General features: G+C 42.4%; 1 protein-coding gene across 3 annotated transcripts in view; it reads left to right on the forward strand.

Moving 5' to 3' along the window:
- Window positions 1-12,808, forward strand: part of VMP1 (vacuole membrane protein 1) — a 61,971-nt gene that overhangs the window by 2,558 nt on the left and 46,605 nt on the right. For 2 of the 3 annotated variants that reach the window (XM_068210648.1, XM_068210651.1), the window contains exons 2-5: window positions 5,681-5,782; window positions 7,965-8,100; window positions 10,399-10,489; window positions 11,966-12,076. In XM_068210648.1, the coding sequence (XP_068066749.1) occupies window positions 5,707-5,782; window positions 7,965-8,100; window positions 10,399-10,489; window positions 11,966-12,076 (414 nt within the window). In that variant the 5' untranslated portion in view covers window positions 5,681-5,706. Of the gene's footprint in view, window positions 1-5,209; window positions 5,362-5,680; window positions 5,783-7,964; window positions 8,101-10,398; window positions 10,490-11,965; window positions 12,077-12,808 lie in introns of those variants that run through there. The other variant, XM_068210649.1, reaches the window with a different exon arrangement.

Raw genomic sequence — 12,808 nt, forward strand, 5'->3', positions numbered from 1 at the left:
TTTCTAAGTTGTTTTCTTGGAATTCCTCCTGAATGTCACAGCTGCCTCTGACTGCACCTCTGAACAGCGCTCCTTAGGGTGATCTGTGCCATTAATGCATGCTTGGAGATTCCTTACTTCTTAAAAACCTGTGTGTTTAAAACCAGAAAAAAGCCCCTGTAATTCCTGATGTACTGTGATGGGAGACAGAGTTATCTGCAGGTTGGAACTTTAACTTCTCTTCCTTGTGGACAAATCTGAGCTGGGTGGACTTTGCAATTCCCTGAGGACGAAGGGCACAACCTTGAAGCTGTTGCAACACTGAGCTTTTTGTACCAGCTTCAAACACAATCGTGGGACAGCACCAAGACCACTAAACCTTGCTGGTTTTGGTGCTTTTGGACCAGAGGGGGCCAGGAGATGTTATTAGTGAGGCAGGCAGTTGTTCAGGGTATTTCAAGTTTATTAAAAGAATATTTTTCTTTCTCCCAGGGCTCAGGATTGGCCTCAGTGAACCTTGTCTGGGCAGTGTGTCCTCACTGGATGGCCAAGTGTGAAATCTGAGTTGGCTGCATTTAGAGAATGATCTTTTGAAAAGCAGAATTTATCTCACGAGCTGCTTTCAGCCACTCTGGGCTTTGTCAGGTCCTTGTGTTCGCCCCTTTTCATCTGTGCTGTGCCTCCTCTGCATATCCTCTTATCCCTGGCTCTCACCTTTTCATCTGTTTATTGCACAGCATCTCTACTGCTTTATTATAGCACCTGATTCTACTGCTGGATGTAATCAAAATTCATGTTTCACCAAAAAAAAGAAAAAAATACCCCAAAAAGATCAGTTTAATATATGTGGCTTTAATGGCAGGGACAGAACTTTCCATTAACTCAGAAGAAATTGCATGGCATCCCTGAAGCTCATGTTACAACAGTCTTTCCTAAAAGACATCCCAAAGTCCAATTTTTTTTGAAAAATGGGAATTTTCACTCTAAATTCTAAGATGATTTATTTGGGTAGGGATTGGAAAATAGGTCTGGTGTACAGAGGCATAACCCACAAAATGGAAACCTGTGGTCTTTAAGTGAATTACTTCTCCTTTGAGGAATTAAACTATTTTAGCCAGGAAAACATTTCTAGTATGGGAATAAATGCACTTATATCAAAATAACCCATTATGGCTAAATCTGTGGAGTTTTGGAACATCTTTCAGATGTGGCCTCATTTATTTTAATTGAATGCTTCCCAGGAGTGCTGAAGGAGTGGAAAAAAAATCGAGCAGTTACTTTTTCTATTTTCTGTCATCTTCAGGAAAGTCATTAACCTCCAAGCGAGGGGCTGTGTCACTCCAGTGCCACATGAACGGTGCTCTCCTGCTCTGTAGGGGCAGCAGCTTTGCAGGAGGAGTCGCTTTGGGCTCGAGTGCTGCAGAGCTGAGGACGTGGTTGGCTCTTCCACTGCCTTCAGGTCCTGGAGAAGTGGAGAGGGAATAGCTGTGAGGAGCTGGAAGGGGTAGGTAATGTTTCACTTCCAAACTGATCCCATCCTTCTCCTGAATGCGTTCCTGTGCCAGGCAGTCTTGGCTTTCGAGGGAAGGTGCTCTCCAAGCTGTTTCTTTGCCAGGGAGTTGTTAACTTACTCTCTTTGTAGAGCATTTGATGACTGAAAAAACACCCCTGTCACAGATGTGCAGCACTGTCTAGATTAGTGCAATTCTTTACCCACCTGGAAAGGCTGAATTGTAACCCTTTTTTCTCCTTACTGTAAGTGGGGTGTAGAAAAAGAAGAAGGAATATCAGAAAAGTTGAGGAGAAAGAAGCAGCAGGGTTGGAACATTTGCCTTTAAATGCAAGAACTAACTGGAAATTATGTGTTGCTGATGTGGCTGGGGGAAACAACAAAATGCTTCAAGCTCTAACTCTGGTTCTGGGAGCTGTGTGAGCAGGAACTGATGGAGATGAGAGTCAGGGCTCTTTCAGTAAGAAGTGGCAAGCATTAGTGATTCAAACAATGTCTGAGAGAGCAGTGAGGTCATGAAAACAGCTTCCTTGTTGTTCCAGCACACTGGAAAAGGAGTCCTCCAAAAATCCTTAGGATAGAACATGAGTCCACATTCTGCTCCTCCAAGTGAGAGTGCAGACACCCAGCTGCCTGGTCCAAAAGTGGTTCCTTTTGCATAAGTGCACCCAACACTTGGGTGCTTCCACAGCCTCCCCAGGGCTTCGGAGAAGAAACTTTTGTCCTTTTCTCTGATTACAGAGAGCAGATACTGCAGTGCCCAATTCTGTTGTGTTCTCATGCTCTGATAGCTTGTTTTGCTTTGTCTCACTTATGCTGTGAAGTGCCAGTCACAGTTACCATAAACCTTTTTTGTTGACCAATTTGCATTTTTGACTAGCAATAATTGTCTTTTTATTACTTCATGTTTTGGGTTGCACTAAAGCTCAATGGTGTATTGTCAGCTCTTTGTTCAGCCCTACAAAGCAGTTCTTGTGTGAGCACAGCTCTAACAAATGATCTCAGCCACCCTGATAGAAAACTGGCCACAGTTGTTTTCCTCGCTCTTTTAAATAGTTTATTTTTACACGTTTGCTGCTAAGTACTCCATGTAGTAGGCAAATTTATTTTTAGAGATGGGCTCTGTGTCTTTCCCAGCATCTCTCAGAACTGAAGTTCTGTTTAGCAGATGGAATTTAATTTCCTGTGGTGAGCTCTCGTGGATTGGGTGTAGACTTCAGAATGTGGAGTGAGTTAATGAAGGATAACTCCATTTTGGGTCAGACTCCCACTCCAGTTAATCCCTGTGGGGAGGCATTAGTGCAGGACCAGTGGTTCTAACGGGCATCAAGCAGCACAGCAGATCAAGGGTGCTGAGCTGAGGGGATGTGCATCCTCCAGTCCCTTTGCTAAGATGCTTTGAGTATAATTAGACTTGGTTAAAACAGGGAGATTCTTTTCTGGAGCCAGGAAGGGTTTGCAGCCCATTCAGCCCTGCCATGTGATAGGTATCCCACCTCCAAGTCAGCTGTGTTTTTAAATAGGAATTTTTAGAGCTTTTCTGCAGAATGGTTGAACTTTAAGACCTTCTTGACAAGTATTTGTCCTACAGCAGTGTGGAAGGGGATTATTTATCTGCTTCAGTGCAAACATTGACTTGTGTACTTGAGGTGGTGTTATGCAAAGCTAATCCTGGATTAGTGCCTTTCCAAGCAGGCAGGGTAAAAGTGGCTCTGGCAGTTGAGCTCCTGAAAAAAAAAGCTGTCATGCCTTGGGAACAACACACCTGAGACCCCCAGAGATGCAGGAGTTTCATGGATTGCACTGGAGCTCAGTGTTGTGCACAGCCTGGGCTTTAGCATCAAACATGGAGAGCAGTTGGCATTGCACTAAATGAACTTCCTTGGAGTGTAATTAAGCTGAAAGCAGAGACCAAACCAATTAAGACTTGAATTTTGAAGGCTGGATTAGCACACGTGAAAAAAGATAGATTTCAAAATGAGGAATGTGTGGCTTCCACTGAAATTTGTGACATTTTTTTTCTAATCTTTGCTATATTTAAGTCAACAAAATGCGACTGAAGTTCCCTAAGCCAGAACACTTTTTTTAAGTCTTGCTGTGTGTGCTCAACAGCTCTGGATGGCTTTTGCTTCCTGAACAGCTTTCTGAGAACATCAGGCTTGCTGTATGTGGGTGTGTAATTTAAATATTGCCCTCTGCAGTTTGAGCTGTGTGTGTGTAAACTCCTGTGGTATATACATGGGTATGTGTGGATATAAACTTACCTTGCAGATGTTCATAAATACTTATTCAAATACATATAAAAATAAGCACAACTGAGCGCATCTACGTTGTAGATGTTCATAAATACTTATTTAAATACATATAAAAATAAGCACAGCTGAGTGCAGTCAGAAACAAAGCACTATCCACCTCTCCTGATGGAATTAAGGGGTAGCTGAACATTTGATCCTGCTATTGCCATAGCAACTGGCCTGTTATCCTCAGCTGAGGACTGGGCTAGCTCCAGAGTGTCAGGCTGCTCTGAACTCACCTGGGGAGAGGGAGAGGTTCACATTTCCCTGGGCTTTGAGCTGCAGGTGACTGCAGAGTGATGCTCTAGAGCTCCCACTGCAGCAGCTCAGGCCTCTTGTCCTTGGCTGACTCCAGAGCCCTTGGCATTCTTCAGCTTTTGCAAAGGTGTTTTGTTCATTTTTTTAGGTGCTTTGGGTATTCTGGGGTTCACACTGCAGTGAACAAAAGCTGTAACATGCATGAGATGAGTTTCTGCTGCCTTGTTTAACCAGACAGATTCCTGTTTCTGCACATTCTGTGTCAGGGGGAGGTGTTGAAGAAAGGACTCCTTCCTGAGACCTCAGTGCTTTTGACTACTGGATTTTTAACTAAAATGAAATAATTTTAACTAAATAATTCAATTCTAGCCAACAATTTTATCTGTATTGCAAGTAATGCACAAGGCTTGTACCTGTTTAGAAAAACAGCTGTCTAAAACTGCCTTGTGACACCCTGGAAGTGTCAAATACAGCATCTGAAATCTGTGAACATTTTATTTAAAAATTTGACAGAATTATTGCAGTCTGAATCCAAGAGGTGATCTCACTCCTGTTTACCAAACCTGAGTTGCTGCTTGGCTCTTAAGCCTAACATAAATCAGTGGGGAGGTATTTTTTCTGTAGAACTTCAATTTCTTCCACTGGAAGAAATTTTTTATATAACCTGTCATTTTAATATTGTACCATTTTTCTTTCCAACAAAAGCAACGTATATCAAAAAACTGTAAATCAAGTATGCTTACAGGGAGAAATGCAATGCAAATAAAATGCTTTAGCTTTGTGGGACTCTTCTAAATAAAACTCTAGAAACTTAAGATTCAAGAGAGGGTTTTTAAAAAAAGGAGTCTGACTGGTTACTCTCTTTGTGTTTGATTGCATAAGAATTGTCAGCTATTCAGGTTTTTTTTTTTTTGTTTTATTTTGAAAGAAAAAAAAAAAGGCAGCTCTTGCAACACTCTGGTTTGTGCTGGCTCCCACTTCTTGCATTAGCTACTCTCTTGGATAAGGAAAACCGCATCTGTTCTTTTGGGGTTATGTTTTAGGGCTGATCTCTCTAGAGAGAGGCTAAACCAGCAGAGAGCATGGACAGTGTCAGCAACGCTTCCATCAGAAAGCTCTTGTCCTCTGAAGAGTTTGCCTTTTGTGCTTCAGAGACACCAGGCTGTGCAGAGCAGGAGATGTAGCTCTGTATCTTGGTTACCACACTGAGGGCTAATCTTTCAGCCAGGGAGGGAGGTTTTTGACTTAGTAGCAACCTGCAAAGCTTTAGTGCCAGGATGAGGAGCACCCCCGAAGCACCAGTCTCAGGATGGAAGTGAGGTTTGTATGAAGCTCTGCTGCTCCTGGAGCCCAAACAGTGGGTTGGGTCAAGGAAGGGGTTTGTTTAATGAGCTTTTGTTCAGCTGTTAGAAGTGAGGGAGTTTTGTCATTTGAGTGAAAAATTTAGAATTATGTAGGTGGGAATGTTTTAATCTTTGTCACTGTGGGGATTGAATCACTTTCTGCTGTTTGATGGTGTAATGCAGGACGAGTGTGAGTTGGATTTGGAGAGCTGCTAGGTGTTTGTCTGCATCCTTTGACTGTGGAGTGCTCCTAACCAGAAACACACCTTGTCCTTTTGGGTTTCTTCTGCTCTCAGGTCCCCACACGTGACTGATCTATGAAATGGCAGAGAATGGCACAGACTGTGACCAGAGACGCATAAGAATGAGCAAAGAGCAGCACAATGGCAATTTCACAGGTAGGTGGGAGATCACTTTCTGTTCTCAGCTGTCCTGTGTGGGGTGTAAAACGGCACAGGACTGAAAAGGAATTGATTTTGGTTTTCTCTTGAGGCCAGGTTGCATGGAGCCACCTGACCTGGGGAGTGGCACCTCTGCCTGTGCCAGGGGGTGGAATGGGATGGGCTTCAAGGCCCCTTCCAACCCAAACCATTCTGGGATTCTGTGGCTTTTTGCCCACATAATGCAAAGGGCCTTGATGCCTGAATGAGTCTTAGACACCTCAGTCAGCTCTAAACCTGAAGGATTTAGTATTTCAAAGCCATGGAATAGATTCATGCTGTGTATTTCCATTCACATTTCTCTTACACTCCTTTCCTCTCCCATTTAAGCCCCACAAAGCTGGCCTGGATACCAACAGGGACTACAACAACAACAGAAAAAAAAAAAAAAACTAAAAAAGTTTAACTTTGTTGGCAAATATGTGGCTGTGGAAGTCAGGCTGTACAACCCCACCCTTTGGCACTGAAAAGTCAGTTCTGGGTAATAAAAATCTGTTTTATTCTGGGACAGATCCAGTTATTAGTCTCCCAATTTCTAGCTGTTCTGTTGAAATTCAGTGTCACTATAATTTATTGGTTTCAGCGATAAATTACCAACAAAACAGTTTTAACTACTTCACCTCCTGCCTCTCCTCTGTTTTTCCTGCTGGTATGTCTGAAGTAGCCTGGGGTTAATGTTTAGAACTCATGAAAAATAACCTGAAAACAGTTAATGAAGGTTTTTGTGTCACTGAATTATCCGTGCTGTGTAGTAAGGCATGGAAATTATAATCATCTTTGTTTGTTTCCTGTCAGCTTTGAATGTGCCAGTTCCATATTTAATTAAGTTTTGTAATCAAGTGATTTCTCAAGTTGTGTACAGTCTTACACCATTGTCTTTTACGACCTTTTACTAAAAACAAGGTCGAAACAAGGTTGAAACATTTTTATTACACATATTAAATGAAAAAGATTAACTGCATGTTTGTATGTATGGAACAAATTAAAGCCTTTTACTTAAAGTCTTAAATCATTCTGTAACTCTGAGGGAATGTGGATATTCTTCAATATTTGCCAGGATTTCTGTTAGTTCATCTTAAGCAACTGATTTTACAGCTAAGGAATACAAAATTAAGTGGGCTGCGTGACTAATGAGAGCTGCAGTTTCTGTGTAAATATCAGCATCTGATAAGGCAAAATGTTTCAATTACTGGAGTAAGACTGAAATAATACATCTTGGGTTACAATATGCTGGAGATCAGATTAGATTAATATTTTAAAAGCAACAGCTTTTTAAAAATCTAAAATTTATGAATATTATTACAATGCAAAATAGAATACATGTGTTGTGAATGTGTAGTAAGTGATATTTAAACAAGTTTGGTGTCTGTTTGGATACAATTGTATTTTTTCATTGTTTACTGGTATTATTTTTTAAATCTTATTCCAGAATTCCTTTTCTTTAAAAGTTTAAAAATTATTACTGCTCATTAGCTTGACAGCCTTTGAACAAGCCATTCTCCTCCAAAAAACCAGCTCGGGTTTCGGGTTTTATTCATCTTATTGTGAACACAAAATAACACCTTGATTAGAAAAGCCTTTTTGTGAGCAGGGCCTGGGCTGGGTGTGAGCTCAGTGCCAGGCAGGGCTGTGCTCCAAAAGCTGTTCCTTTCCAGAGCAGGAGTTTGGGAGAGGCTGGACAGGCTCCTGGCTGGGAGGGCAGGTGCTCCTATCCAGTTACACCCTGTAATTCCATCCTCTGGAAGTGGGAGGCTGGGAATAGCTCTGCTGGAAAAGTACCAGCTCAGAAGTTCAGAGGGAAATGTCCCTGCAGCAGGTGCTGAGGTCACATTTGACCTGGGGTGGTGGCTGCTTTCAGCTCCTCGGGCAGTGCCCTGCACAAAGGCTGCTGGGGGTGCCAGGCCTGGGGCACTCTGGTTCCCTGAGTGCCAGGGCAGAGCAAACCACTGCATTCCCTGGATGTCACCTCATTCCTGAGGCATGGCAGCAGATGCTTTGGGATCAGGAGAAAAGACAACTGAGAGCTCACATTGACTTCCTAACAAATTTAAAAAAAAAACAAGTCAGTGTTTTTTTGGATAGCAGCTGACCTGCCAGCCTGTGCTTTGACATGTTTTATTTTTTTGCTTTTCTTTTGCAGATTCCTCGATGCTGAGTGAGCGGAAGAGAAGGGAGCGAGAGGAGAGGTTGAATATTGTACTGTGGAAAAAACCGCTTGTTACCTTGCAGTATTTTTGCCTGGAAACTCTAATAAACTTGAAGGAATGGACCATAAAGTAAAAATCATTTCTTTAACTTCTACTAAGCGTTCTGGGCAAACCCATGCTCTGATTCAGTAGGTCATTCTGACATCTCACTTTCCCTGATGATTCACGACTTGAAAACTGTTTATTTCAGAGAACATGTGTATTTTTGTCCCTTCAAGGTGGCTGCTGGAACATCCCACACTTGTAGCTGTGCTCTCAGACCTTCTGCCTAAATTACATAAGTGCAGCAAGGTGCTTGGGGGAGCAAATGGCAAACTGCCTTTCTGTAGAGTTGAATATTCCAATTTGAAAGAGTGGGACAGTGTTGTGGGATCCTCAAGGCAAAGGGATATTGTGCCTATGGCTGCAGCGTCAGCACTGACCTACTAATGCAGGTGTTGGTGTCACTGAGTAATCTTCAAATAGCTCAGCCAGGGCAGAGATCAGGGTTCTGTGGAGCTTGCAGTGATGTTTATGATGCTGTAAAGAGGACTTTGCTTCTCTGTGGGCCCTTTTACAGCAGGAAATGATTTATTAAGGTACTTCCCTTGAGTGCTATTTTCACACTGGATAAAACCAGCTTTTATTCCAGTGAGAGAATTTGTGAGGAGCAGTCCTGCCTTTCCCTGCTAGTGCTGAAATGCAGAGCCAGTTCTTAAGGCACAAGGCCTGGGGTTTAGGCTGCCAAAACATGAGTGTAATTTGCAATGAAAATGCCAAGAGTAGCAGCCATCCAGTGCTTGTGTTGGTAAGTGGGCTCTGTTGTGCTTGGGACTGAGTTTACAAAGCCTTTCCCAGCCAGGAGACGGGATCTAATGTCACCTTGGGTGACTCCAGCTGTTGGGCTGCTCCTCTGCAGGCTGAGCTGAGCCTGGTACTCAGGGTTCTGCTCACTCCCTCTGGGCCGGGCTGGAGGTGTTGGCAGTCTGTATTTGCTGACAGTTTCCATTTTCTTTTGAAATAATTTGTATGAAAAATACCAGGTTTTTGTAGTGTAGCCTAACTTCCCTTTTACACCCCACACCCCCCAAAAAATTGAACCCCCCAAGCCTATTTATTTGATTATGTGCATTCCTTAAACTACCATTAGGAATTGTTTCTGAGAACTGTTTTACTGGGTCTGACCTCTGTAATTTCTGACAATCGCCAAGCATTCACTTGAACTAAGCAGAAATAACATTTGAGGATTTATTTTAAGACCTCAAATCTTATTTGGCTTCCTAGACATCCAGTTTTGTTACAGATAGCACTTGCCTCCTCTGCTGAGCAGCACATTCAGTTGTCTGGCACTCCCCTGACAGAATCTTTACAGAAAATAACCCTGACTATTACAAGCTATTAAGTTGAGACCTCAGATTGACTCTTAAAGATCTCCTGTGTTCCATTGCATAAATTGTGTTTTGAATGACAATCATTTGAGAATTCAATTGTCATACTAATGCAAGCAGCACTAACTTCAATTTTAAAATGTTTTGAGTGCTCTTTTCAGTTTGCTTAATATGAAATATTTGTGACTGTTTTCCTGTATTATGCCTCGCATTTCTATGTTTCTGTCTAAATAGATAAGTTATATTTATAGTTTGCTATTACAGGCTGGGAATTTTAAGTGATGCTAGCACTTGCTTTTTTATATATCATTAGGTGACAATATAGTAGTGTTTTCTGGAAAATAATAAATGTATTTGCCAATCTACTCTTTGTGACCGCATACACATCAAGCAGGAAAAAAAAAGAGTAAAACCAAACACCCTCAAAAATTATTTGGTGGCAAATTACTTTGAAAAACACTTCTCTCCATTTACTCACCTAATGCTTCAGAGTTACCTAAAATATATTTATTAAATTACAAGATACTAATTTTAATAGATAAGGGGAAACAAAATAATGTAAAGATTTGTTCCTGTGGCTGTCACTGTGGTTCTGCCCAACAGCACAGTTGGAAATCAGCTCTTCTGAATTCCACCCAGCTTGTCCTTGCCCAGGGCCAGTGCAGGGCCTGCTTTGCTCTGTGCTTGGCCACAGCTGCTGCTCAGAGCCTGGGTCTCTGACTCTTGGCTCCAGAAGCTGAATTGTTTTCAGCTTGTGTTTGTTTTCAGACAGTTGCTTTGTTTTTCTTTATTAAAAAAAGTAAAATATGAGTGCCTGAACTTTGATCTCGCTTGACAGTGATGCAGAGATTTTTCCCTAAAGAGTAAAGGCTCCCCAGATATTTTCTTGGGAGGCTTACATTGTCCCTGCTGAGCACATCCAGGCAGCCCCAGTCCCCAGAGGTAACTTTGAAATGCATGTTTAAGGATGAAAAACCCTAATTTGCCATTTGTCTTTAAGATTGTGGCGGCGGCGAGGGGTCCTGGTGTGTGTGTTGCTGGCACTGGCAGTGCTCACAGCCCTGTACTACATCGAGGGAGCACATCAACAGGTACCACCTCTGCTTCCCTGACTCCCACTCCTTCCCTGTGCTGGGAATTGAATGAATTGTGCTGGCATCCCCATGAATTTATAATGTATCTTTGGAGCTGCTCACTAAGCTTTTGTTTCTCAAGTCGTGACTGCTCTGTTGGTGTGCATGAGTTGTGTTTCAGAGGTGGGGAGGGATGAGCTGTGTCATTTGATCTGTTCTGGTGGATCTGGGGGTGTCTCATCTGTTCTGAGTGAAGCACACCTCGGCTGCTGCAGCACTCCTTCACAGCTGCTGTCAGCAAGATTTTAAAGGTGGTGGGAGCTCCTGAGGGGAAGTGTTACCCTTGAGTCGTGGCAGAGCTTCGTGGTTCCCGAGAAGTGATTCTTGTGTTGCTGTGGAAGGTCTCCTGCCCAGCTAGGACAAGCACATGTAGAGATGTAAAATGGTTTCGTGGTTCAAATCTGTTCCTGTGATGTGAACACAAAGCCTGGTGCTTTTGCAGCACTGAAAGTGTAAGACAGGGCTTAAGCTTAGTGATGGTGCTGTCTGCACCCTTCCCTTCCCCATTTCTCTTGGAGTTTCAGATTTTCCTGGAGGACACGGAGCCCTTTTAAAAACCAATTCCAACTGCTGTCGCAGCTCTGAAATGAGCAGGTTCCCAATTGCAGAGAACTTGCTTCCATCCCTCCTGCTGTGGTGCGGCACTGCCTGCCTGAGGGATCTGCACTTCTGGACCCCAAGTCCTGACTGCCCAGGTTTCCTTGAGCCTGCTGGGAAGAAACCTGATCCTCTGGGATTGCTGAGGACAGTGTGACCCTCAGGTGACAGCCAGTGCAGGAGCTCCCTGTTAAGGAGGAGTCAGCCATGTGCACTTGGCATTTTCAAGATGCTTCTGTGCCCTGCAGGTTGGAGCCTGGGTAAGAATGGTGTAAACTTCACCTTGCTGCTGTTGGACCATGGATGGTGTGAAATAGTGGCCAGAACTTGCTGTGCCTTTCCCATATATCCCCTCATTTCTGGGTGCAGCACACTACCAGCATTTTAATGTTTTCTTAAAAGTAACAAACCTGCTCCTCACTGCTCCAAGATGCGACATCCAGCAGTCTCACTGGGAGTGCAGCTGATTTTATTCCTTTATTTAAACTGTTAGACAATTCCCTGACCTGCCTGGGCTCTACTTGACACTGTCTAGGGCTTGCTCCTCATGGGCCTGTTCTGGATTTCAACCTCCTACTATTGAACCTGAATTTCTGTCTATCTCCTTGGAAACTTAATGATTCCAAAATGTGGGTTTTTTTTTTTCTTTTGGAAGTGCACTGTTTTCTCTACATGTCTGTGCTGTTACTGTAATAAATTGAGAATAGAAGTATTTAGGAGTCTATTTCAGTTGTTATAATCCAGATAAATGTCTCTGTTAGCTCGTAGCTTAATTTTCTCCCTTGGAGATTCAATAATTTATATTTTTTTCTTTTTTTTCTGACTTCCCTTGCTCAGTATGTGCGGTACATGGAGAAGAAGTTCTTCTGGTGTGCCTACTGGGTAGGATTGGGCATTCTGTCCTCTGTTGGGCTTGGAACAGGTCTCCACACCTTTCTGCTCTATTTGGTAAGGATATTTCCAGCCATGTCCTTTTTGAATTGAGTACTTCAGTTGTTGCATATTTTAAAATCGGAAAATAAATAATTTTCTGCAAGTTCTAAACATTAAATACATCTAAAGTTGGTGCTCTGGAGAATGCTGTTCATGTTCTACACTGCATCACCTTGCTCTGTAGTTTGTAAGCTCTGTGTTTGTTGAACTGTGGATATTGGCCTGCTGTTGGTTAATCCTCACTTTGAAACAATGAGCCAAATCTGCAAGCTCTATCCTCTAATCACCTCATTTAAATGAAGCCTGTTCCACTGTGTACAGCTCAAGTGTTTCCATTTAAAATTTTTCAGAGTATTTTTTTAGTAGCTTAAAATGATCATTTTTCTAACTGAAGCCACCAAAACAGTCAGCTGGTTTGAAGTTCAGTCTGTATTAGTTTTGCTTTGAAAATAATAGCAAGAACAATGTTTTTCTATGAAGATAAAATATTAAAATTTGCATGATGTTGTTTATCTCAATGTAGCTATGAAAGTCAGGGAGATGTTTGGGTGTGTTTTGCTTTTGGCATTGGATTAGTTCCTGGGTTATGAAACCACTGTCCTGGATTCAAGAAAAGGATTCATGGCCACAAAGTAATTAAAACCAGTTCATGCAACAAATGTCATCTTGTATTTGGAACCATTACAGATGTTTACTTTCAGAGCTGCTTTAATCATTAACAATAACACAGAAAACACTACAGGAAAC

This window comes from Anomalospiza imberbis, chromosome 20 (genome assembly GCF_031753505.1).
Source record: "Anomalospiza imberbis isolate Cuckoo-Finch-1a 21T00152 chromosome 20, ASM3175350v1, whole genome shotgun sequence".
NCBI classification, from domain to species: domain Eukaryota; kingdom Metazoa; phylum Chordata; class Aves; order Passeriformes; family Viduidae; genus Anomalospiza; species Anomalospiza imberbis.